The sequence below is a fragment of the Vulpes vulpes genome, chromosome 2, assembly GCF_048418805.1.
Source record: "Vulpes vulpes isolate BD-2025 chromosome 2, VulVul3, whole genome shotgun sequence".
Taxonomy (NCBI): domain Eukaryota; kingdom Metazoa; phylum Chordata; class Mammalia; order Carnivora; family Canidae; genus Vulpes; species Vulpes vulpes.
Genome location: NC_132781.1, coordinates 104,249,867 through 104,275,508, shown reverse-complemented (window position 1 = coordinate 104,275,508; position 25,642 = coordinate 104,249,867). Strand labels below are relative to the sequence as shown.

At 39.4% G+C, this 25,642-nt stretch overlaps 1 protein-coding gene across 1 annotated transcript; it reads right to left on the bottom strand.

Moving 5' to 3' along the window:
• Window positions 1-3,040: 3,040 nt before the first annotated feature.
• On the bottom strand, window positions 3,041-25,586 carry HACD1 (3-hydroxyacyl-CoA dehydratase 1). Its single transcript, XM_026015950.2, has 7 exons — window positions 25,196-25,586; window positions 15,713-15,830; window positions 15,508-15,526; window positions 15,343-15,431; window positions 12,081-12,202; window positions 7,959-8,137; window positions 3,041-4,862 (listed from the first exon to the last, which is right to left on the bottom strand). The coding sequence occupies exons 1-7, from the start codon at window positions 25,465-25,467 to the stop codon at window positions 4,780-4,782; spliced, it is 882 nt and encodes a 293-aa protein (XP_025871735.2). The 5' UTR covers window positions 25,468-25,586; the 3' UTR covers window positions 3,041-4,779.
• Between the last annotated feature and the right edge of the window lie 56 nt (window positions 25,587-25,642).

Below are 25,642 nucleotides of genomic sequence, written 5' to 3'. Positions count from 1 at the left end.
GTTTACTCAACAAAGAATATATACTTCCCTCCCGTAGTGTCCCTCAGAGGTGGTGAAACAATTCAAATGCCTGCACCAGAACTGCTTCGCACCTTGCTAAAAATGCAGACTTCTCCACTCCACAGCCATTGGTGTGACCTAAGGGAGGGAGTCTGTGATCTCAGTTAACTCTTATAAAAGCTGCCATCTGAAAACCATTTTTCTGCTGTCATTATCCTCAAAGTAAAAACCACAAAGCATTAAGTGGATTTAAGGATAATTTTTAATTTTCAAACTGTACAAACTGCATTTTAAAATATAGGGATATGGCACTACCATAAATCAAGAAATAAAATTAATTTCTACAACAGTCTCAATTTTGTGTTACTTCGCATTTTAGTTGAGTAGAATAATAACATGGGAAGAGTATATAATAGCATAGAACAGAATGCTGTGGTTAAGAAATTTTAAGCAAAACCAAAGTACATTAATTACAGAAATTTATAGTCTAGGGGCATAAAAGTCAATATAAAGGTGAGTTAATAATGTCCCCGGAAATTGCATGTGTAAAAAAAATTAGTACTTTTTAAGTCCTTAAAAAGATATTAATCTTCATGTATCAGAGGACAAACATATTAATCAGGTAAAAAAAAATCCTAGTGCCTGATTTCAAAGACAACTCTAAAGAATTAGACCAAAAGGTCTTCTATTACTAAAATACCTGCTACCCTGTCACCAAAATATTATCAGAAACCCTAATACATCCAAGTTATCACTGATAAATGGAGCAAATCTATACTCCTGTTGAAGAGTGTATACATTAAGTCTATAATCATGGGGAAACATCAAAGAAATCCAAATTGAGAGATTTTCTACAAAGTAACTCCCTTGTGCTATTGGAAATGTCAAAGTCAGGACGCCTGGGTGGCTCAGTCCACTAAGTGTCTGCCTTCGGCTCAGGTCATGATCCTGGGGTCCTGGGATCAAGCCCCAGTTTGGGCTCCCTGCTCAGGAAGGAGTCTGCTTCTCCCTCTCCCTCCGCCCCCTTCCCCTTGCTTGTGATCTCTCTCTCTCAAATAAATAACATTTTTTAATTTCAATAACATTCTACTATTCTAAAATAAATAAATAGCATTTTTTTATGTTATTCATGAGAGACACAGAAAGTGAGACATAGGCAGAGGGAGAAGCAGGCTCCCTGCGGGGAGATCATGACCTGAGCTGAAGGCAGACGCTTACCCAACTGAGCCACCCAGGAGCCCCTAAATAAATATAATGCCAAAGTTGTGAAGCATGAAGAAAAATCAAGGAGCCACTCTAGACGGGAAGAGGTGACAAGTAACTGTAACGCCTGAACTGGGACTGCACCCTGCCTGTGAACGTGGATGTGTTTGTTCGGAACACTGCTAAGGAGGTTTGTGTGAGGTTGGCTGTCATCTAGCGCAAGGTACTGTGTCACCGTGAATTTCCTGTTTTGGGTCACGGTACTGTGGCTGCGTTAAGAGGATGTTCTTGTTCTTAGGAAATATTTTTTGAAGTAATCACAAGTTAATGTTTTCAACCTACTCTCAAATGGCTCACAAAATATTAATGAAGGGGGGGGGGAAGGAGAGAGGGAACACTACACCAAATGGAGCACAGTGTTAGGTGTGGGGAATTCAACACTTTCTAGCATCCTTGCAATTTTCCAGTTAAGTTTAAAATTATGTCCAAACCAAAAAATGATAAAAAATATTTTTTAGAGTTGTCAATCAGAACACTAAAAAAAATCTAATATTTTTAGAATACATTTTTAAGCTTCATATCTAGAGGAAGTACTTATGTCTAAGTTTGTTTTGTAAATCTAGACTAAAAACATGAACAAATTGAATTTTCAAATCCATTCAATGACTTCATACTAGAAACTACAAAATTGTGTTGTTCTTATTTTTTCTTCTATTGGATGTATATATATTCCAGATCACTATATAGGTTAATGGAAAATACTTCTATGTTCTACACATTCATCTGAAAAATAATTCAAATGCTGGTTTTTATAGTTATTTTTTCTTAGAGTTATTTCCTTCCTTCTTTGTGCCTTAATGATTTATTTTATCCATTTCATATCTATAATTGATTTTGAGTCTATTTGAAAGTAGTTTTAAACCAGAATGTTGTTTATTTAGTGGCACCAATACACTTGTATACACGTAAGTAAACAAAAAATCCTGCCACATCAGATTACCAATGCATGACATTTTATAATTTTTTGCAATGGCATCTCCTAACTAATCTAACCTAACAATTGTGTGAGAGATCTTACTGTGTGCAGGGTGGAGAGAGGTATGACAGGAAAAATAAACCAATTCTCTACAACAGTAATTGGCACACAGATGGCACAAAATAACTGTGTGGGGCAGGTTACTGTATGATTCCGTATTACTTGCCACGTGTCATCAGAAACCATGAGACAGTGGCATATGAAATAGATGCTTACAAATCCAAAGATGAGAAAATAAAGCTCCTGAGAATCTACAGAGGTCAATTAACAAAAGCTTCCGGTGAAAATGACTTTATGTTTATTTTGGCATACTTCTAAAAATTAAGTTATAACAGGGATGTTGTATTAATATCAAAATAAGGCTATAAAAGGAAAAGGAAAAAAAGACTTGCACGCACTGTACATATTATATATCTTTAAGACTACGAAAAATGAAAAACGACCAGAATCTTATGGAATGTCACCAAATATAAAGGAAAGTTGCTAGTATCACAATTTCTTGATAAATGTTTTTCCAATGCTGCGGGCTACAGGATTGAATGGAAGTTCGGTTTGATTCATGTCCTGGTTTGCTTACTGAAAAAGGAAAGTGGGGAAGACTTGGGGAGAATTCTAAAAGGTGCAGGCGCAGGAAACAAGTGCAAAGGAATTTCAAATACTTTGTCTCTCAAATCAAACTCTCATTTAATCACTCTGTTTTCTACACACAGGATAGTTTAGAATTAGTTGAGTATCAAAGATACTGAAGATAAACTAAATCTAAAGTTTAGGGGTACTATGCCAACAAAGGTCACTAAATAGTAGTTTGATGCATTTTCGTTTTTATTAATCACAATTCCTACTTCAGGATATTCTACAACTGAAGGAAATAAAGAGTTATTACAGATGCTTGAAGGGAGTACAGGTTGAATTAACACAAGTTTTGGGAACAGCATTTAAAATATTTTTCATAAGACAGGCATCTAACAGGATCAAGATGTAAATGAACTTCTTATACTATGGTACCAAAGGGAACAACTCTTCCCCCCAAATTTCTTCCATATAAAAATTCAAGATAAAAACGGATCAAACACTGTGAGAGCAGAATGAACACTGGCATTTTGAGAATTAGTAACCTCATACAGAGAATACACAGGCTGGTTAAAACATTCAGCTGCAGAGAAATATTAAAATGTAATAAAGGAAATAGCACCTTTTAAAAATCATGTTACCTAAAATGATAGTTTGCAAAAACTATTCTGAACTGCAAATTTTCACATGAAGAAAACTGAGGAGGTACAGTTTTGAAATGTGTTACGTACATGTTGATTGTAAACAATACAGAACATTTAAAGCCAAAATTCTCCTCCATACCTGTAGTAGGGAAAAAAAAATCATTTTCTCTTAAAGTCACACATTTAATACTGTCTCTAAACTGGGTCCGTAAAGCAGCATACCTTACCTAAGTAAAGGGAAAAAATATTTAAAGGGCCTACTTAAGAATTAAAGCAGTATTAAAGTATCTTTGTATGTCTTTCTTTTTTTTTTTTTTTTTGTAATGTCTTTCTACTAAGCACATGGATAGGAGCTTTATTATAAGACTTTTTGCTTGAAATTCAGTGGAATTCAGAATAAAATGAGTCTGTCAGGTCATACTCCAAAACTTTTCATTACCTTAGTATCACAAGGGGATTATCATAACATGATTTTTATTAGATGATTCCAGGTGCAGAGAAGCCTTTCTCCGCCAGAGTTCTAACATTATGATCAGACCCAATGTTATTTGTTTTTTACAAGTGAGGCAAAGTATACACTTGCATTCTTTCTAATCCCTTAAAATCCTTAGAGTTGAAAAGGTTGTCCTTGAAGGTTAATCCAAATAAAAATGAATTTGCCTAGCAGTACATGTAATTTTAACAGCCTAGACACATACTCAAAGAATATTTTCCAATTGTGACATCTACTTGAATATTTTTATTATACAGCTACTTTACCTATATCAAAAGTTCTATCAAAGCAAATTATGTCCATGCTCCCGAAAATGGTTATTAATCAAAAATATTGCCTTATAACTTGTAGGAAACAGATCTGGGTTCAGGAAATATCAATATATTCTTAACAAGTCATTATAATTCTGCATTTACTTTTTTCATTTATAAATATCACATAAATACCACTGGCAAGTTCACAATGTTAAATCATTAAACTAATTTGTAAATATTGACTTAAAAACCTTGGAGCATGTGCTGCAAAAAAAAAAAAAAAAAAGTAAAAATTTTTAAAAAGGTTTTTTTTCCCCCCTAGGTCATGCACCCAATTATTTTAATGATCACCTTCCCAGGAGTTGGTAATAAATACTAGTAAATACTTGCATAGTTCTTTATAGAAAATGGACCTAACACAATGTGAAGACAAATATTGGCAAATATCACGTCTCAGGTTATAGTCTAAGAAATCATACAATCTGTAATATTTCATAAAGTTGTTTATTCTTGTTATTAAAACTTGGATTCAAGTAATCCTGGTTATTCTGGAAAAAGCACCTTGTTCAGGGGGATCATTTAATCATCCTTTTCTACAATCACTTCTCCATGAAGCACCTTTCTTCTTTGGCGTAACATATGAAAGTAGAGTTGTGGGAACACTATTTGAAGAGAGAAAACAAAGAATACTGTTGAAAATTATTTATACTTGGAACCTCTTACATGTTAGCAGCTGTTGAGGGTAAGCACACCATCTCCCACCACAGCACCCCCCCTTCCCCGGACATTTATAGAGCTCAGGCTAAGAGTACAAGTGGAGGCCTGCACACCATATGCCTACGCGTTTCACAGGCTTGCCTCCTTTTATTGCGTTTTTTACAAATTGAAGGTTTGTGGTAATCCTGCCTCAAGCAAGTCTACTAGCACCATTCTTCCAACAGCCATTTGCTCATTTCGTCTCTTGTGTCACATTTTGGGGAATCCCCTGATACTTCAACCTTTTTCATTATTATTGTACTTGTCACGGTGATCTGTGATCAGTGGTAATGAATCACCAAAAGCTCTGATGACGGTGAGCAGTTAGCAATAAAAAAAATATGTTCTAATCAAGGCGTGCACACTGATGCTATTGCACACTTAACACACTATAGTATAATGTAAACCTAACTTTTATATGCAGTGGAAAGTCAAAATATTCACTTGACTCACTTTATTGCAATATTAGTTTTATTGTAGTGGTCTGGAACTGAACCTGCACTATGTCTGTAATGCCATTAACTGCTGGGCATTCTTTAGCAAAGTTAAGTATCTTGATAAATATACTTTCATAATGACCTGGAACACTGCCAGAATGTTCAGCACAAGGAAAACTGCCCCCCTCTCTCCAGCCCGTTGGCTGTCCTGCACTGTGAGGGGTCTCATGAACACATGTAGGTATCTAAGCCCACACAACCCAGCTCTGTCCATACCCTTCACAGACAGCTGCCCCTCAGCTACCCCTTGATCTCAGGGAAGCATACACTGAGGACATGGTTTACTCCTCAGGAGAACAGAAGGGGAAAGGCTTCTGTGAAGTCCCTAGACACACGGTCAGTGCCCTCGGGGTAGTAAAGTCCATGGTCCCAGGTTTCTAGAATGTGGTCTAGAAGGAGGAGGGGAAGCCTGGTGGAGGAGTGATTAGAGGAGGGCCAGAATAGGGTCCTCTAAATCAGGGTACAGAACAGGAGCCCCTCTTGGCTGGGTATACGGCTATTCTGTTAAAAACACACTTACATGTGTGTGTTAAATCAGTTAGATAAATGGTCATCTGCCCTTTTAAATTTGAAGAATTACTTCAAGTTTGCTTCTATTATAGTGCTTTACTGTGTAAATGTTAGTGGATGAACAAATTAGCAGCTATAAACAATACAAACGTAAAAATGTTTCTGAGAATGATGGACAGGATTAAAATCAATTAACTTAATAACCAAAAAAGCCTCTGAATATCTCGCTTAGGCAACTTTGGTGAACTATTTTTGGAACTTAGTCCAAATGGAATAAAAATTCACAACAGAGTTTATTTCTTTAAATTTAGGTACTACCAGGGACGCCTGGGTGGCTCAATGGTTGAGGGTCTGTTTTCAGCCCAGGACGTGATCCTGGAGTCCCGGGATCGAGTCCCACATTGGGCTCCCTGGAGGGAATCTGCTTCTCCTTCTGCCTGTGTCTCTGCCTCTCTCATGAATAAATAATGTTTAAAAAAATCTTTAAGGAAATTAATAAATTTAGGTATACCCATTTTGATAAATGTAATCATCATACCATACTCAGAAGCCTAAACATACTCAGGTAAAACATACTTAAAGCTACGATGAACTGAGAAGCTGCTATTGACACAGGCCAGAGTCTACGTCTCCCAGGATACCTGAAAACACACAGCCAAGTTACTGGTTTGATATTTTCAAGCCATGACCTGTTGGGCCCTGGGTTTCCGTGGAAATGCCTCAGTAGTCGTAAAGAAGAGGGGAATCCAATACCCAAACCTAGAGCTACAATATGAACAGAAGCCAGCCCTGCTCTGCTCCACACCTGGGGCCCCTCGCTGGATCCTGGGGAAGCAAAGGGTGCAAACAAGCCCTGTGGGTGACCACCCTGGGCCCTCCTGAACTGCCCCTGGTGGATAATCTGATGAGAGTCAGGCTGAAATGACTGAAAATGAGGGAAATGAAAACAGTGTGACCATCAGGTCAACTTTGATTTTGAAAAAGTTTAAAAGTTGGAGGCTTCAAGGGACTAGCCAAGTTTAATGCTCACTCTCTTTACATAAAATATTTTATGTAAAATTTTTTTTTTTACATTTTACTTAAATATCATGTCGATGCAGATCTTAGATACTATAAACTTTTCTTATTTTCTCACTGGTACCAGTCTCCAATTTCATTGAGAAGGGTAAATAACAGCCCTGCTTTACCCATATTCCCTGCTAGTGACTATCAAAATTTGACCTAAAAAAAAATACCACTATTGGCATTTATGTGAGGTGAGTAAAGCTTCATCAATTCACAGCAACTCTTAAGAGGTGATGAGAAATTAATGAAGGGGTTGAGTTATTCAAAATATTTTAAGGAAAGCAGTTTCATTATTTTCTAATATGTAGAGCAACACACACGAGACTAAAAGGTATTCCTAAATAACTTTTCCAAGTACATGCTCAAGGGTTAGACAGAAATGACCTGATATTTTCTTGGACAAAATGTTTATCTTTAGATAAATAATGCTGGCAAACGGTTCGCTGATGTGTGCTCTTTTTTTAAAAAAAGTCATATTCAGCTTCTCTTTAAATGATTCTGAGAAGGCAATCATTTGTGTATTAATTTACTTACCTATTTCCTTATAATTAGGAAAGAGTCCTTTCTGACTCACTCTTCCATTATTTAAAATTATGAATACATGTGGGGTTGAACAGAGGTTTTTTATTTTTAAGATTTTATTTATTTATTCATGAGAGACACAGAGGGAGAGGCAGAGACACAGGCAGAGGGAGAAGCAGGCTCCACGCAGGGAGCCTGACATGGGACTCAATCCCAGGACTCCAGGACCACGCCCTGGGCTGAAGACAGCACTAAACCACTGGGACACCCAGGCTGCCCCTGAACAGAGGTTTTGATGTATTTGTAAGTCATCAGGTCTCCTTGCTTATTAAACTAGTGTACCATGATATTTTTACAGACACGTTTGCAGCACACGCTAAATCAGAGTACTAATGTCCACATACTTACATGGTATATATGAGGCCATGGTTATAAGAAGAAAATAGTAGTAGTCAAAGGAGACATTGTATTTATTAGGAAGTCTTATCGAAAACATTCCTGTCTTCTTCACATATGGTAAGGCAGCATATATTGTAAGGAGTTCACCAACAACCCCGACAGGATATAAGATGATAAAAAAATTGTATCTGAAAAAAAGAAAGACCCCAGAAAATTACTCTTTTAGAATAACTGGAAAAAATAAATTAAAAAAATTTAAAAAAAAAAAGAATGACTGGAGTTGATATCATTCTTTGGCTACTTATTGTCTTTAAACTTAATAACACACATATTTACAGTGTCTCTCACAGAAGGTTAATTTTTTTCTACGTTATCATTTGCTTATAAATTTAATTATCCTTTTTTATCATAGCAGTTTCTATTTTAGATAGTAAGATATTAATAAAATAAGACAACTTTACAGTACTGAAACAGTGGTATATGTGTTAACAATGTATATGTAGTGTGTATTGTAAAGGATGTAAATGCTGTAAATACTATATTGTAAAGTACCTATAAGTATTATAAGGTATTGTAAAGGTAACTTCTTTGAAACCTGGAATCAAAACTGAGTGGTTTGTTCTTTTTTTCCTTTCAGCATTTATTGATCAAGTGCTGTCCTTTAAAAGACCAGTTATGATCCTAATTTTATATCTAAATCTTAAAATTACCAAAGTGGTTCTTGGAGGCATTTGGAAGCTTCTTTGCAGTTACCAATTAAAAGAAAATTAATTTCTATTTCAGAAAACTGAAATACTACTAAATATATACTTATATATTAACATATAAATATACTAAATATATTTAGCATATTTAATATATAAATAATACTAAATTATCAGTACTTAATGAATATATTGTCTAAAACTGCTCTCATAACAAAATAGGTAAAACAAGTTGTTTTGAAAATTCCCACAATAAAGGAACAGTTTGCTTAAAACAGAGTGGAGAAAGTTCTATTCAAAATCCAGAATCAGAGCCTGTTCATCTGGGCTGTGGCAAGATCTCCCACATAGAGTGGACCAGCCATCATTCATGACTACAGTGAGGGGAACACTCTGCAGGCCTCTATAGGCCTCTAGCAGGAAGAGCTTCGAGGACCCAAGGCAACAACACTTCTCCATTAAAGAAAATCATTTTTCTCCAAGGCAGTTACCACAGAAAATAAAGGTGAAAATCTTGGTAGAAAAGACAGAAATCAAATTAATCTGTATTTGATTTCATCATGTTGTTGGCATTAAGATATCGGTAAAGAAATATTAGTATAGCAGAAATGTGGAGGCAACTTAAAAGTCATTTTATTATTTATTTTGTCAAGGATACACACCAGTAAGAGACGGTGGCAGAACAAAAGTAGTTGCCAAAATAAATTCAGGGGTAAAAGAAAAGATGAATGATCCTTTTACTGTCCCTGTCTATCCCTCCTTGCCGTGGGTATATCATTACTAGTTTTGTGTAGTTTTTTGTATATTATTTAAATCACTCGTTTCTAATTTTAATTTCCTAACTCAATGTAAAGATCATATAACTGAACATTTTTTAATCCCTTCTCAAGTAAAACTTTTAAACTTAGTTACACAGTTTTTCAACTTTGTGTGACTCTCCGATGATTTTTCTGGAAGCACTATTCTTCCACAGAAAAAAATATTTATCTCCTAGAATAAACTAGTTTAAAGCCTTCAGCCACTGATTATTCTTAATGCAATAAGAACAAAGTATATAATTCACTTTCTTTTCACTTTAAAAAAATTGTTTTAATACTGCGAAGAGAAAAAAAAACTGCAAGTTTTGATGGCAGCATGAGCAATTTAACTACCTATTCAGAAAAAGAATTCCTCCTTAAAGATTCCTAATTGCTGTCTAAAAATTTTTTAAGGGAATGCATTTTTGAAATTAAAACATAAATTAACATAAAACATAACAACATATAAGTGCCTATTCAGTGGACTTTTCTAGGAACATTTCTAACACATAAATGGAATTGAAGTATATTCAAACTAGTCACAGTAAGCCAGCTATTTATAAAGAAGAAGTCATTCTTATTGTAAAGTTTTATTTGAGAATGACAGCTTCAACATTTGAATATAAACACAAATATTATTTTGGGTTTTTTAATAAGGTTGGCAAATATATATAAATGGTCGGGATCTTTTAAGATTTTTGACATGAAATACAATTACTCATGATTATGATGAACTGACATGTATTATGCTAACATGTGCATTTCAAAGTTGAAAGATCTTACAGTACTTGGTTTAACACTAATGCAATTGACAAAGGATTTCTAAACAGCAAATTTAAACATGTTTTGAACTTTTTCAGAAATTCAAGACATGCAAAATGCATTCCAAAAGGCAGACAGACAAAACACTGAAGATCGTTATCTTCTGCAAATAAATTTTTTTTATATGGCAAATGAGATTATATCATGAATTAGTATTTTCAAAGGTGCTAGAGATCCAGAAGACTGAGGTCATGCAAGACACGAGATGCACTGAGATGCATTCTAGGATTAGTCCGGCGATACTCCAAACTGCCAACTGTGTGAAAGGCCCAACTACTCAAAGTGAAAAAGTGTTCAGTTACAGTAAGAATAAAATCAACCTAACATATATAAACAGTAGCGCAGTAAAAACAAATCTGACACTGGTTGTATGTTACCTTCAAACAAATTAGGAATGTGTTAATCTAAATATCAGAGTTTTAAAAACTAAAAATATGGATATAGTATTGTTTATAATATCTCAAAACAGGATTTATAATATTAGCAAACTGGAAATGATCTAAATTCTGGCAACAGAGAAGTGGTAAGTCATACTATAGAACATTGGGCAGCATTAGGTTATAGCTAGATCTAAATATTCCTGCTTTGACTTAAAAAAAAAAGCTCCAAGATATAAACAAAAAGCAAATATAATGTCATTCTGCTTATGTTTTTAGAAACTCATGTTTGTGTTCAGTTTTGTTAATACGAAAAAGTCTGGATGGTTAAACTCTAAACTTTTCCCCTCCAAGAAAGGGAGTAGGTGAGGGAGGAGTATAAATAGGAAATTTCCATATTGATTCTATATATTTCTGTACTTTTTTGAGCTTCTTACAGTGAAAACATATTACTTCTGTAGTTTAACAAAACAATTTAAAGAATGAAAATATCCTCAAACCCTTTTACCTTACCTATGTGGAACAGACATGTAGGAGACAGACACAGATGGGATACAGCCCTCTTACCCAAATTGTCTCCTTGCAACTTCCCACTATCTGGCATCTCACATGTCTGTTAGTGGTTTTATTTTTTGGTCTCTTATGTCTTGAGAGGACAGAGCTTTTCTTGTGTTCAAACTTGCATCTCAGGTATGCCGTCGTTACACAACACGTATTGTTGTGAATGTGAGTATAACACCGAGAACAAAAGGAACAAATCTATGCTGGCTTATGATCTGTTCTTCAAAGAACAGTCTTGCTTTTATAATTGTAAAATATCAGCTGCTCAAGGCCTTCAAACTTTAAAAAAAAAAAATCTTTTTGCCTTAAAAATTGTTTCTTTAGGATATATACATTTAGAACCCTTGTAATATATATTTTGTCCACATTCCAAAAAACACAGCTTAAGTGTGACTTTTAAAAATGTCTCTGCTACTTAAGACACCAAAGAAGCTGACACTGTATACATAGGATACTAAAAACTGTGGATACTAATTATTAAAATAATTTAAGTCATTCAGACAAAATGCCATATTTTGGCACAGAATTTACCTATATGATTAAAAAATATTGTATATTTTGCTTTCAGAGAAAAATGAATGACCAATTCAGGTTGGGTAAGGATACTGATCTAACTTGTCTGGCACTGATTTTACTCAAAATCAGAATACATTAATATGATTTCTCTCTGGTCATTAAATTAAGACTTTAGAATTCAAGTTTTAATATTACTAAGAGCAAAAAAAAAAAAAAAAACCAAAAAAACAAAAACCAAAACACCCAGCATCCTGGCATCATGGTGCTAAGACACAAATTTTCCTTCTCTGGTGTTAGCTCAGCACAGAAAACACGCATGCACTAGTCAGAAACTAAACTGCAAGACATCGCCACCTGGCCCATTTAATGAAGTATGGCAAGTGGTCGAGAAGACTGAATGTGTAGAAGGAATAGCGAGTGATCTCTGTCACAGTCCACGCGACCAGAAAAAGCACCACGCTCTCCTCATTCTGGATCTGCAGAATCACAGAGAAATCCACAGTGTCGTTCAACCCTGAACATTTTTCGCCACGAAGAGTATACTTTAATTATTTACTATGTGTCTTTGATTACACTGGAATGTCAGGGGTAGACAGAGGCAAGACAGAAACCTCAACACAGTGACCATTACGTAATTCATGACACGCACAAATATGTCCTAGACACGGAAATGGTCAAATTTCTAATGGTTTCTCCTTCTCAGCCTTCTCTCCGGCCGCTGACGTAACCATCCTAGGACATCAGCCCCTCAAAACCAGAGTGGGAACAATCTGATGCCCCAACTTTCTATGGCTTGTCTGGCTGTACCCATCCTACTGGAGCACCAGCTACTGCACCTGCCCATTCGCCTTTTGTCCTATTACCACCATCTGAATTCAGGGCCTCATGGTCTCTCACCCAGACTACTCTAACAGCCTTCTAAATAAATAGTCTCTCCACTCGTTATTCTCTTCATGGATGAAAGTCTTCTCTTAAAAGCAAAACAAACAAAAATGCATTTGGAAGCAGTGGTCTTGTGATTTAAAAGCTTCTTTGGCAGTCCTGCTGCCTAACAGGAGAAAAGGATTGTATTCAAGGTTCTCGACGATCAATCTGAGCTCAGAAATCTCTCCAACTTCATCTGTTCAACTTCCCACTACCGCCTCTCTCTCTAGTGACACCAACTTTGTATTATTTCCAGAACACGCTCTTCCCCCCAGTTAGAACGCTACTTATTCCCTTATTAGTTACCACCCTATTTCTCACCCTGTAAGATCCTGCTAAAGCATCACGCCCTCTGGAAACCTTTTCCCATGTCCCACCTTTTGCCCTGACCATTTACTTGCTCACTTTCCTTTTTCATGTCCATATTCTAACACTTGACAATTTGTATTAAAGTCTGCCTGCCTGACTTGTGTATCCACTGGTGCTCTCGACTCTCCTTACACATCTCTTCCTCAGGGAAGCCTTCCTTCCCTCCTAGGCCAGGCTAAGTCCCCAGGTACACTTTGAAACATATTCATTTTTTTTTAAAGATTTTATTTATTTATTCATGAGAGACACACACACAGAGAGAGAGAGAGAGAGGCAGAGACACAGGCAGAGGGAGAAGCAGGCTCCATGCAAGGAGCCCGATGTGGGCCTCAATCCCGGGTTTCCAGAATCACACCCTGGGCTGCAGGCGGCGCTAAACCGCTGCGCCACCGGGGCTGCCCGAAACATATTCATTTCTTATTTCAAAGCTCTAAAACTAATATAATGAAATGATTATAGTTGACCCCTGAGCAACATGAGGGTTAGGAGCACCAACCCCTGCTGCGTAGTCAAAAAACCTGTACATAAGTTTTGACTCCCCAAAAACTTAACAGAAGATAACCTACTGTTGACCAGAGGCCTTATCAATAACATAGAAACAGTTGACACATGTTTACATGTGAACACATATTTACATGTTGTATGTATTACATGTTATATTCTTATAATAAAGCAAGCTAGAGAAAAGAAAATTTAATTAAAAATCAAGAGAAAATACACTTATCGTATTGTACTGTATCAGAAAAAATCTATAAAAAGAAAAATCTATGAGCGAACACATGCAGTTCAAACACATGGTGTTTACGGTCAACTGTATTTGTGCAACTACTCGCTTACTGTCTCTCCCAATTACAGGATCCACGAGGCAGGAACTGTATTTCTATTATTAACTGTCAGATCCTTAGCATAGTCTCAGGCATAGAACAGTTGTGCAGTTAGTGTTTGCTGAATGATTCAACATCTGTCTGACTGCCCCCCCAAGCAGTACCCACCAGACTGAAAGTGCCCTATCCATTTCAAATAAATCCAGACATAAGCACAGTGTCAGGTGTATAGAAGGCACTGAATAAATGTTGGCTGAATTAATAACGAGGAGCGGAATGGTGCCAGAAAGAAACTGTTGTTTGAGAAAACTGAGTAGTAATACTAAGACAGAGATCCTTTGGAGGATAAAAAAAGAGCAGGTGGGTCTTTTTTTCTCCTGGGCACTGGCAACCCATTAGAATCTCTTTGACTTCTTTTCTGCAGCTGACGCTGGCCATCCTGTCTGGTCTTTCTTCTTCCTCAGTCTTCAGACTCTTTGTAGTCCTGGCCCAGCTATTACAGTCACTCACTGTCTGGAACAGTCTTTCTTTGATTCTGTTTATGTCCGACTCCTGCTTGTAAAGCACGCGGTGATCTGAATGAGTCTGGTTCTGCACATGGCATGCGCTCACTGCTAAGTGCATGGCAGTCACTCGTGAGGGGCCAGGTGGGCCGAGGAAGCCCAGTGAAAGACGCTAGTCAGGACGGCTAACGTGCAGAGTGGAAAGAGGGCACAAGGGCAGGGATCTGTCCCCACACAGACAGGGGCCAGGACGTCCAGCAGGCAGGGGAAGGGAGTGAGGTATCATGTCAAGCAGGCTAAGGACAAGAAAGGCATCTCAGGAATGGAAAGGAGGCCAGAGATCTGTCCTCAAGTAGACAGGAGACGCTGGAGGCTGTCAGAAGGTCAGAAGGGCCCATCTGGGAAATGTTTCTGTCATGGGTTTAAAAGGCCCAGTGTCTTCACATAGCGAGCATGGTGTTTGTTTGTCTAGAAGGGTTTAAGCCATTAATTAGATTCAGGTCTGTCTCCTGTCATGCCTCAATAAATAATATGCTAATTTCCCCTAAGTTCCTCAGCCCTTCCAACTTTTCATTTAGTCTTTCCCGTTTGCTCAGATCTATGAAACTACATTTGCTTTTTATGCCTGTTGCTACAATACTCCATGGCGAATGAGGAAAAATATACTGTTTATACCGGCGACTTCAATACATAATCAAAGAGAATATACATCCATATAAAATTTTCCGCTGTTTGACAGAATATGAATATTAATTTTTAAAACTGGGAAACATCAGAGGAGAATAGAATATGGATATGAATATTTAGTTTTGCTTGTGTTTGAAAATCATTCTACTAATGTGCTAAGTCAATGTACAGTCACACTTAAATCCAAACTCAGCCCTTTTTTGTCTAGTGGTTCTGCTTCCTGAATTATAGCAACATTGGTATTTTAGATTCCTATTAATAAAAAACTTTCCTGCAGGCTCACAAAGAGAAAGCGTTAGTGTCACTTACTGGTTTTATACTGTGAGTAATGAGCCACACCATAAAGATTCTTGAGCTCACTTGGACCCCAGCCACAATCACAGAAGTAGGTACAATCCCTTAAAGAGAAAAACAAGTCAACCATTGCCCTAAAGGCAATTTATACCGACTATAAAAATTAAATCAGAAACTCACCAATTAAACAGTGGACTATCTGTAAGCAAAAAAAAAAAAAAAAATCACAAGTCAATAGCATGCAACATAAAATAAGCCCATGAATGCTGGTTTTCTACAAATTTGAAGGTGATATGTGTCATCAGAAAAATAAGATTGATTTTGCTCAACAAATAATTTTTCAAATAAATAGTACAATGGAAAAATAGCATCACTGAAAACTTACCTCAAGCAAGGCAAATGTCTGGAAAAATTTAAGTGTCTTCTGAATACTTTTATATAAACCTTTGTGTGTTCCTTTTTCCATATAAAAACGTACCATGGCAATAGCTAGAACCAACCACCTAGAAAAAATAAAAGTGTTTTGTAAAGTTCTATAAAAATGAATACCAGGGATCTTCCTGAAAGGAAATGGCATAATTTATAGTAATAATATGTATGTTTTATTACATTCTCAGTTCATTATTCTTTTTAACAAAATCCACTGGAAAAAATGATATGGTTTTTACACTAACCCTTCTTCGAGGGGATGAATAGAACATATTGGAGATCAACTGGATTCAAATGTCAATGTCCATTTCATGTTTGGTTTCAGCAGGTGAACTGACAGACTGAAGAAATTATATACCCAAGTGAGGTCATTATAAAGCGTCCCATAATTATATATTTCTTATGGTAAAAAGCTGTGTGTGTGTGTGTGTGTGTGTACATACACAAATATATAGTATAGGGCACCTGGGTGGCTCAGTGGTTGAGCATCTGCCTTCATCTCAGGTTGTGATCCCAGGGTCCTGGGATCAAGTCCCGCATTGGGCTCCCCACAGGAAGCCTGCTTCTCCCTCTGCCTATGTCTTGCCTCTCTCTCTGGGTCTTTCATGAATAAATAAAAAAAATATTCTTTAAAATCTAAATATATAGTATATATTTACACGTAAGTATAAAGATCTTTCATATTTTTTTATTTTTTTTACAATTTGCACAAAATAATAACAATTGTTATTACCACAATTGTATCACCACAGAAGGCGTCATATAGAAGGTCTGATCTAGGCCTGCTTTCAAAGAGTTTGTTTTACAAAAGGACAAAATACAAAATACATATGTCTTCCCTTTTCAACTTCTATTTCTACATGACAGAGGTTCTGTGCTGTGAATTACCGGCACTTCATACACAAGCTACACCTGTGGAGACCGAGTTTCTCACCTTATATTCAATCCGCTAAAGACAAATTGAATTTGTCACAATTTTAAGAGCACTTTCAAGTTTTAAAAAGTTGCGCCATCTGTAACTTTTTAAAATCTTTAGTAACACAACCACGGAAATGAGTACCTAACCCAGGCTTTTAATTTGGTGGTCTCTAAAGTGTCTACTTACATGGGTTTATGAAATACATTATTATACGGTTTTAACTTTTTTTTTAAGATTTTACTTATTTATTAATGAGAGACAGAGAGAGAGAGAGAGGCGGAGACACAGGCAGAGGGAGAAGAGGGCTCCGTGCGGGGAGCCCGACGTGGGACTTGATCCCAGGTCTCCAGGATCAGGCCCCGGGCTGAAGGCGGCACTAAACTGCTGAGCCACCTGGGCTGCCACGGTTTTAACTTTTTAATTAAAGAACACTCATAAAATGGACAAACAGCTTAAGATTCCCCACAAAGGAACTAGTGATTGAATATGATGAATGTGATCAACAAGGTCAACAGAAGAAGATGGCAGTGGGCACTTCTGGGCACTTCCACTCCTCCTCAGCACACACTGAGGGGAAAGCAGGGGTGTTCCTATGAGGTGTGACAAGAAGTCAGGTAAAGTCTGAAATTATCAAGACCTCTGAAAGATGGAAAAGTTAGTGATAACAACAATGCTGATAATAACATATTTTCAGAATGCTTTCAATGTTCTACTCAAGGTTCTAAATGCACATTTAACATATTAATATTTCACGCTCACAAAAGCCCTGTGAGGTAGAGATTGCTATTATCCTATTTTACTGTAGAGGAAACAGGCAGAAAAGGTCACATGGCCGGGATATAAACCTACCAGTGAACTCTTGCTTAGAATCTATACTCTTGTACCATGATGCTATACTGGTCTGGCTCTAGGTATATACATGCCTTGGGATATTAGTTAATCATAGTATTTGGTATATTTGAATTACAAGTAAATTTTAAAAGTTATAAAGAGGGGGGCATGCATGGCTCAGTCAGTTAAGCATTTGCCTTTGGCTCAGGTTGTGATCTCAGGCTCCTGGGATCAAGCCCCTAGTAGGGCTCTGTGCTCAGCAGAAAATCTACTTCTCCTTCTCCCCCCAGCTCATGCCCATGCATGCTCTCTCAAATAAATAAATAAAATCTTTAAAATAAATAAGTAAAAGTTATAAAAATTGTGCTCAAATATTTTAACTGATAGTAGTATGCTATCAAAAAGGTTTGAGGGCCACTGTTGTAGATGAGACAGTCACCATGCAGAGATGTCAAGTGACTTACCCCAAGTCTTAAAGTCAATGGTGCTGGGGAAAAATAGACCCTCTGAGGTCTCTTAACCCCCATGCTATTCTCTCTCCATGATACCCTGGCTTTACTGGATTCAACTGATGGCTTCATCCCATATGAGGGCCACGGGCGAATTCTGTGCTGGGCCAATCTGATTTAGATGCCTCCCAGGTTTAAAGTGTTATGATTTCACCATCTTCAATTCTAAGTCCCTATACTAACAATAAGAAAAAGTGTATTAAGCTGTTTAAATTCACATTTTTCATACATTTGTCTCTTTTTTAAAAAAAGGAAAACGCCAAAAAGATCATTTTGAGAGGTAATTATTAACCTACCAAAGAGTTCATTAAAGGATTCATTTAGACAGCAAGTTTTCTTTTGAAATAGCAAGATATAAAAATCCATGTGTTATAACATGGTCACAAATTTTACTGCTGTTCCATAGGTGGCAGTATTGTACCACCTAGTATACTATTTTAACACCAATAACAAACTTGGTCAAAATAAAAGAAATTAACACTCTGGGTGAGGTTAGAAAGGACCACAGAGACATCTATCCTAACTTCTCATCTATTTTCAGTCAATATGGCCAGGAGCTAATCTGAACTAATCAGTGGTCACTAAACCCACCGTCACAACAGGATGACAGTCAAAGTCTCCCAAAAGGACCCTCCATTTAACTAACTTCAGACTTCCTACATTCATCAGTTTAGCAATTGTAATTTTAAAAAAATGCAAAAGCGATGAGAGCTTCTGCAATTGGGAATTCTTTTTTTAGAAATCCTGTTTTTAAAAAATAGGCCAGAGCGACTGATAATCCAAATATGAACCGAGATAGCTATGCTCAATCCTTGAGAAAGTACTGTCTTTGGAAAATATATAAACGTGTGCTTTATACGTAAAAGACTGCTTACTTGCTTAATTCATTCATCTTCACGTTCAACATTTATTGCTAAGCCAGAAAGTGTGCTACATGTTGGGAAATGAGAAATAAATAAAACCTAGTCCTTGCCTCAAAGAACTATTAAATTAGTAAGTGGATAAAACTAAATAGTGCTACAACAGGAGGTATGTGCCACAATTCACTAAACACCAGGCCTTCCTTACCATGTCACTACGCTATGATGACCCTGAAAAATCTTATCAGAGGAGTTCTTTCTTCTAGCTGTCTCTGGTGCTTCTTTCACTCCTGAAGTTTCTTGGAGACAACCTGCTCCATAAGGAACTTGGTTACACCAAGTTCTACACCTGTATCTTTTTTATTCCAGCACTTCTTTTTAGATTTTAATTATGAACAACTTCGCACATACACGATACAGAGAATGGTACGAGGAACCCCCAAATACCCACTCCCCCAATTCAAGCATTATCATCTTAATGGACAATCCTGCGTCATCCAAGCCTCTATTCACTTTTCTCCTTACCATCCCTTCCCCTCATTGTTTTGAAGGAAATCTCATACATTTGTAGTTTAATTCATAATAAAAAGCTTTTGATAAACATTACCATAATACCACCATCCCATGTAAAAAGTCAGTAACAGATCACAAAACAGAGTCAGGTTATGAATTTTCTCAATTGTTTCATAATTTTTAAAAATCACGATTGAAATAAAGTTCACATGTTGTAAGTAGTTGCTATGCCTTTCAACGACTCTTTTAATCTATAGGTTTCCCCTCCCTCCCTCTATCCATTCATCTCATCTCTCCTTCTCTCTTTCTTGTGAAATTTGTCTGTCCAGGACACTGAGTGGTTTGTCCTGGAAAGTTACCCTCAGTCTGGGTTTTGCTAATTAGATATCCAGGGTCATTTATTATGTTCTTCTGTTCCCTCTATTTCGTGTTGACAGTTCCTGGCTTGTCAGATAGAGTCACATTTGAGGCTAATTCCTAAGTTGTGTTGTGTACTTCCCTAAAGAGCACATACCTTCTGGCTGTCCCTCTCGTTTGTCTGTGATGCTAGCACTCACTGCCGATCATTGTTCAGATCCATTATTTCAGCAGTTGCTGAAAAATGGTGATATTCTAATGTCATTTCTTCCTGATACCTTCAATAAAATCACCATTTGGAAGCTCCTACCGGAGATGGTCTTTGACATTCATAGCATCCATACTTTCTTGTTTTTTTTTTTTTAAGATTTTATTTATTTATTTATTCAGAGAGAGAGAGAGAGAGAGAGAGAGAAAGAGGCAGAGACACAGGCAGAGAGAGAAGCAGGCTCTATACACCGAGCCCGACGTGGGACTCGATCCCGGGTCTCCAGAATCACACCCTGGGCTGCAGGCAGCACCGGGCTGCAGGCGGCACCAAACCACTGTGCCACTGGGGCTGCCCACATCCATACTTTCATGTATTGTTCACTGATACCTGTAAACCTCCTTTCCTAGACTAAATTAAAATTTTTATTTAGCAGCCAATATGTGTTTCAAGGTAATGCACATAGACATTCGAGACAATGGAGTTAAACTGAAAGGTTCACAAAAAAAAAAAAAAAAGATAAACTGAATTCCATTTAGAATAAAACCTCCTGCTCTTTGAAGAGAATAAAAAGCAAGCCACAACTAGAGAAAATATTTACAAATTACATATCTGTAAAGACCTATATCCATACCATGTAAAAAACTCTCAGAACTCGAAAAAGAAAAAAAAAAAAAAAAAAACTCTCAGAACTCAGTAATAGAAAATCAAACAGCTTCATTCTTTAAAAAAAAAAAACAAAAAACTGGGCAAAGAAGATTTGAAAAGACACTATGCCAGAAAAGACACACAGTTGGTAAGTAAATGCATAAACAGATGTTCAGCATCATCAGTCATCAGGATAATGCAAAATAAAATCACAATAGAGATAACACAATACACCTCTTAGATGTCTAAAATTACAATGACTGATCAATATCAAGTGTGGGTAGGATGTATAGCAGCTCTCATTCGTTGCCCACAGGGCTGTAAAATGGTATAATCATTCTGGCAAAGCTGGACAGTTTCTTAAGAAATCAAGAATGTGACTACCATTGACCCAGCCATTCCACTCAAAGATATTCACCCAAGAAAAATGAAAGCATATGTCCAAAGACTTGGACGTGAACGCTCACAGCTTTGTCACAGCCAAAAACTGGGAAGAACCGAAACGTCTATCAACAGATGAATGGATAAACAAGTTGGATAAACAAGGTCCATAAAACAGAACTACCCTCCTCAGGGATTAAACATGTCTATTTAACATTTTGGGCAAAGTATATGTCTGAACCCTGGGTCTGGTGCTCTAACAACCCACACTATGTATACTCTGAAAACATCTTAAATAGTTTCTCTTTGTCTATCAACCACCTTACTGATCACTTCATATCCATGATCTTTTTATTCTTTGTAATAATCTAGCAAAGTAGTGTTTTAATTTACAGATAAGAAAACTCAAGGTCAGAGAGGTTAAGTAACTTCTCTGAGGTTACTAGTCCTCTGAACTAAAAAGGAGTAAAATACTGCCTTTAACCAACACCTCATTGTGGTATTTACAGACTAAAACCCAAACATGTTGGCCAGGCGTTTAAGGCCCTGTGCAATGGTCCAGGCTTCCCATTCAGCTTCACCCCCACACACACACACTTCAGGCCCAATTGCGATCACCTCAGCAACATGTCTAGGAATGTCACATCTCTGTACCTTAAGTCACGCTGTTTCCTCATTCATGCCTATCAAATCCTACTCATCCTTCAAAGCTCAGTTGAAACGCTATGATCTTCACCACAAAGCTCTCTCTGATTCCCTCTACCTGTCTGACCTGTCACCTCTGTCACCTCTGTCGAGCACTTATCTCATTCTTTCACTGCAATATACAAATGCCCCTGGGTTACACTTCTTCAAGGACAGAGCCTAAAATATTTATCTTATGTCTCTCATTTGACCAAGGATGATGCACTTGACACATACGGGCTCAAAAGTCTTTGAAAAAAAAATGAGAGAGAGAAAGAGAGAGAGAGAGAGAAATACTTCTCTGGTCAAGTACCTGTTATGAACAAGTACAATAAAAATCCTCACATCCTTTAAAGGTGTAATTCCACTCCTGGGAATTTATCCTAAGCAACTAATTTAAAAGAAACAAGTAAAAGCAAATGTCATTAAGGGAATGATCTAATCTGTTATTGTGCATTAACTCTATATACTCTTCTATAGCCATGAAATAATACATTTATGAAAACTATGCAGAAATATTTGGTAGAATATTAGGTGAAAATAGAATATGTAATAGGGCAGACACCCTAACTACAATGCTTTATAAGTACATTTAGGAGGTGACACTCTAATGTGGGACATGAGGACAATAAGCAACAAGACAAATTACTACGTTTATGACAATAAGCGCAATGAGAAAAACAAAGCAGGCAGGAGGAATGATAGCATAATGGGGTATATGCTTTCTGCATGAAGAGCGCTAGGAAGGCCTCCCTAAAAATGGAGATTTGAGTGAAAGCCTGAAGGAAGTTAGATACTCACACTAAATATAACAAAAAACAAAAGGTCATGCTAAGCTTATAGAATTAGGCAAGTTCTTTTTCTACATTTATGTAGACTTCTCACCTATTATTGTTTTCAAAACTATTATAAAAATTTAACATACTTCAGAGTTCTGCTAAAAGAGAAAAACAAAATAAGCAAGGTAAATGAACAAAAAGCACCTCAGCTAACCTTTTGCTATCCATACTATTCAATGTATACCTCGGTGTCCCACTTTACACACCACAACCTCATTTACCACTGTTCTCCAACATCACCCTCCAAATAGGTCAAGAGAATATACCAAGCTTTCTTGCATCTCATGTCTATTTCTAGAATTTATCTCACTTGAAATATCTACCCTCCGCATATGCTAATCCTATTCCTTCTTCAAATCTCAAGGACTCTAGAAAGCCTCCAAAAGGTTACATGGATTATTCCATTTTGGTTACCTTGCTTTTAAACAGAGATGAAAATGAAAAGTGACCTTCCCAAAATAGGCAGGGAGACAGATAAGTTTCAGACACGCAGTGACTTGCTGGGCAGGTAGGAAAGATAGGAAGTGTGAGAACACAAAGGAGGGAGCATTTAATTCTGTTCCAGATAGGGTGGGAGACCTAGAAACCTTCAGAGGATGGCTTGATTTAGATACCATACGAGGAACAAGGAGGATATTATATGAAGAGTGAACAGCCTGAGCAAGAACAGAGAGAGTGGTGAAAATAAAAATGTGTGGTGCTTTGCCCACATTATGAGTTACAGCTGATTTCAAACACAGTAAAACTGGAATGGGAAATAGGGGAGCAAATTGCAAAGGCCCCTGAATGACATATAGCCTAATCCCTTGGATTACAGCAGAGGTAATGGGGAGTCACTGAAGGCTTTTAACTAGAGTTATGCACTGATTTTCACTTTTAAAAGGTTAACCTGGTTTTCAGAAGGGAGAGTGCACTGGATAGAAAGGGACAGCAGACCAGTTAAAGGCAGGTATCCCAAAAACATTAACCGCGTAAGACTATCACGGGAGAGAAAATCCTATCAGTTCCCACTGTCCCTAAAGACAGTAGCACAAAAAAATAAATAAATAAAAATAAAAATAAAAAATAAAAAATAAAAATAGGGATCCCTGGGTGGCGCAGCGGTTTGGCGCCTGCCTTTGGCCCAGGGCGCGATCCTGAAGACCCGGGATTGAGTCCCACGTCAGGCTCCCGGTGCATGGAGCCTGCTTCTCCCTCTGCCTGTGTCTCTGCCTCTCTCTCTCTCTCTCTGACTATCATAAAAATAAAAAAAAAAAAATTTAAAAAATAAAAAAAAAGACAGTAGCACGGTGGGTACTCAACTATTCCCCAGTTTTTCTCAGTGTATTATTTTTCTCTTTCAAGATTATAAAATTCAGTAAAGCCTAAAGGCAAAGAAGTAGCAGGTCTGTGGAGTCAGACTGTCTAGGCTGAAATCCAAGTCTGACACCTGCTGGCTGCATGATCTTGAGCAACATACTTAACCTCTTTGTGCCTCAGTTTCCTGGCCTGTCAAATGTAGTATCATGTACCCCGTCACGGGATGGTAGAGAACTAAAATTGAGATCGTACAATTAAAGTAATCAACCCAGTACCTGGCACATGGTAAATCCTCGTATTGTTCGTGAACCGTATTTGGTATTCAGGGTTACACCGAACGCCTCATAGGGACTCAGTACTGGGTCAAACTATTTATTCTGTCTCTACAAGCCCCGGGGAGAGTGTAAGATGCCAGACATTCCCCCACACTTCTATGCATTAATACTCCATGTGACCTGACCATGAGACAGTAAGTTCTTAAAAAGACCATGCGTTTTAGAAACAGCAGAGCATTTTCCCAACAGGTCCCGCAAAGCGATCGACACAGTGTCACTTTGACAGCTCTCTGCAGGGCTAGTCGTGGCGTGACCTTAACTTCTAAGTCCTACTCAACGTCGGAAGGAAGAGTTCAGGGACTCGGGAAGCACCGGCCCACAGGGATGCTGGGCTCGAGGGCCACGCTCCGATGCCGCAGGGTTTCGAGAATACTGTCCCCAGGAAGAAGTTCCGGGGCTCAGGGGAAAAAACGAACAAACACCCAACCCGAAGCCGCTCGTGCTGGCACTGGCGGTTCAGAGCGCTCTGCGCTGCGCGGTGCGGTGCGGCGGAAGGCAGCGGGCACCGGCCCGACCGCTCCGGGCGCGGGGCCGCCGGACACGGGCGTTTCTTCAACAGCAGCAGCAGGCGGCGGCGCCCGGGGCGGCCGGGCCGAAGCCGCCTCCCCCGCCGGTCGGCCCCGCATTCCTGCCCGGGTCTATACTTAACCTCCGGCCCGCGCCCCGGGCCGCCGCGCCACGCCGTGCACCGTATTAGGCAATGCCGGGCGAGCAGGGCCCGGGCCCCCCCGTCCCCCCCGTCCCCCCCGCCCCGCTCCGCTCCATTCAACGCCGCCGGCCGCCGCGGCGCCCTAGCCCCTCCCCCGCGCCGCCGGCCGCGCCCCCTCCCCGCTCCGCGCCCCCCCGGGCCCCCCCGCGCGCCCTCCGCCCCCAGGCCCCCTCCCCGGGCGCCCTCCGCGCGCCGTCTGCGCCCGCGCCCCCGCCGCGCCCCCCCGGCCCCCTCCGCGCCGCCGCGAGCGCCCGCAGCCCAGCCGGCGCCCCGAGCGCTGAGTGTCGGGGGGCAGCCGCGCGGGGCCGCGGGCGGAGGCAGGCCAGGGCCCCCGGCGGCGCACGTACCCCGCGGTCATGGCGATGTTGTAGAAGGTGAGCCAGACGGTGGCCAGCAAGCCCAGGCGCCTCCGCCTGCCGGGGGCCTCCTTCTCCTCGCCGGCCTCCGAGGCGCCGCCGTTGCTGCCGTCCTCCTCGCTGGACGCCATGGTGGCCGTGCACCCGGGGGCGGTGGAAGCCGGGGGAAGGGGAGCGGGAGGGGGCCCCGCCGAGCGCGCAGCCGAAGCGCCGCCGCCGCCGCCCGCCGCCGCCGCCGCCGCCGCCTCGGTCAGGCGCCCCATGTGCCGCGCGCAGGGGGCTCGGCGCCGCCAGCCCGGCCGCCCCAGGGGGAGGAGCGGGCGCCCCCGGCCGCCGCCCCGGCCGCCCCGCCCCGCCCCGCCCCCGGCCCTCGGGAGCGCGCGCGGCGCGGGGATCTGGCCGCCCGGCCGGGGAGCCGGGGAGCCGGGGCGCCGGGGG

What these genes read in the sequence shown, in the direction of transcription:
- HACD1 (XM_026015950.2), bottom strand. Translation starts at nt 25,467, where the DNA reads ATGGGGCGCCTGACCGAGGCGGCGGCGGCGGCGGCGGCGGGCGGCGGC. An exon ending in TACTTCATTAAATGGGCCAG is followed by an intron (nt 8,138 to 12,080) that starts GTGGCGATGTCT and finishes TCTTTTTTTCAG; the next exon opens with ATACAATTTTTTTATCATCT. An exon ending in CATGGCCTCATATATACCAT is followed by an intron (nt 4,863 to 7,958) that starts GTAAGTATGTGG and finishes CTCTTCAAATAG; the next exon opens with TGTTCCCACAACTCTACTTT.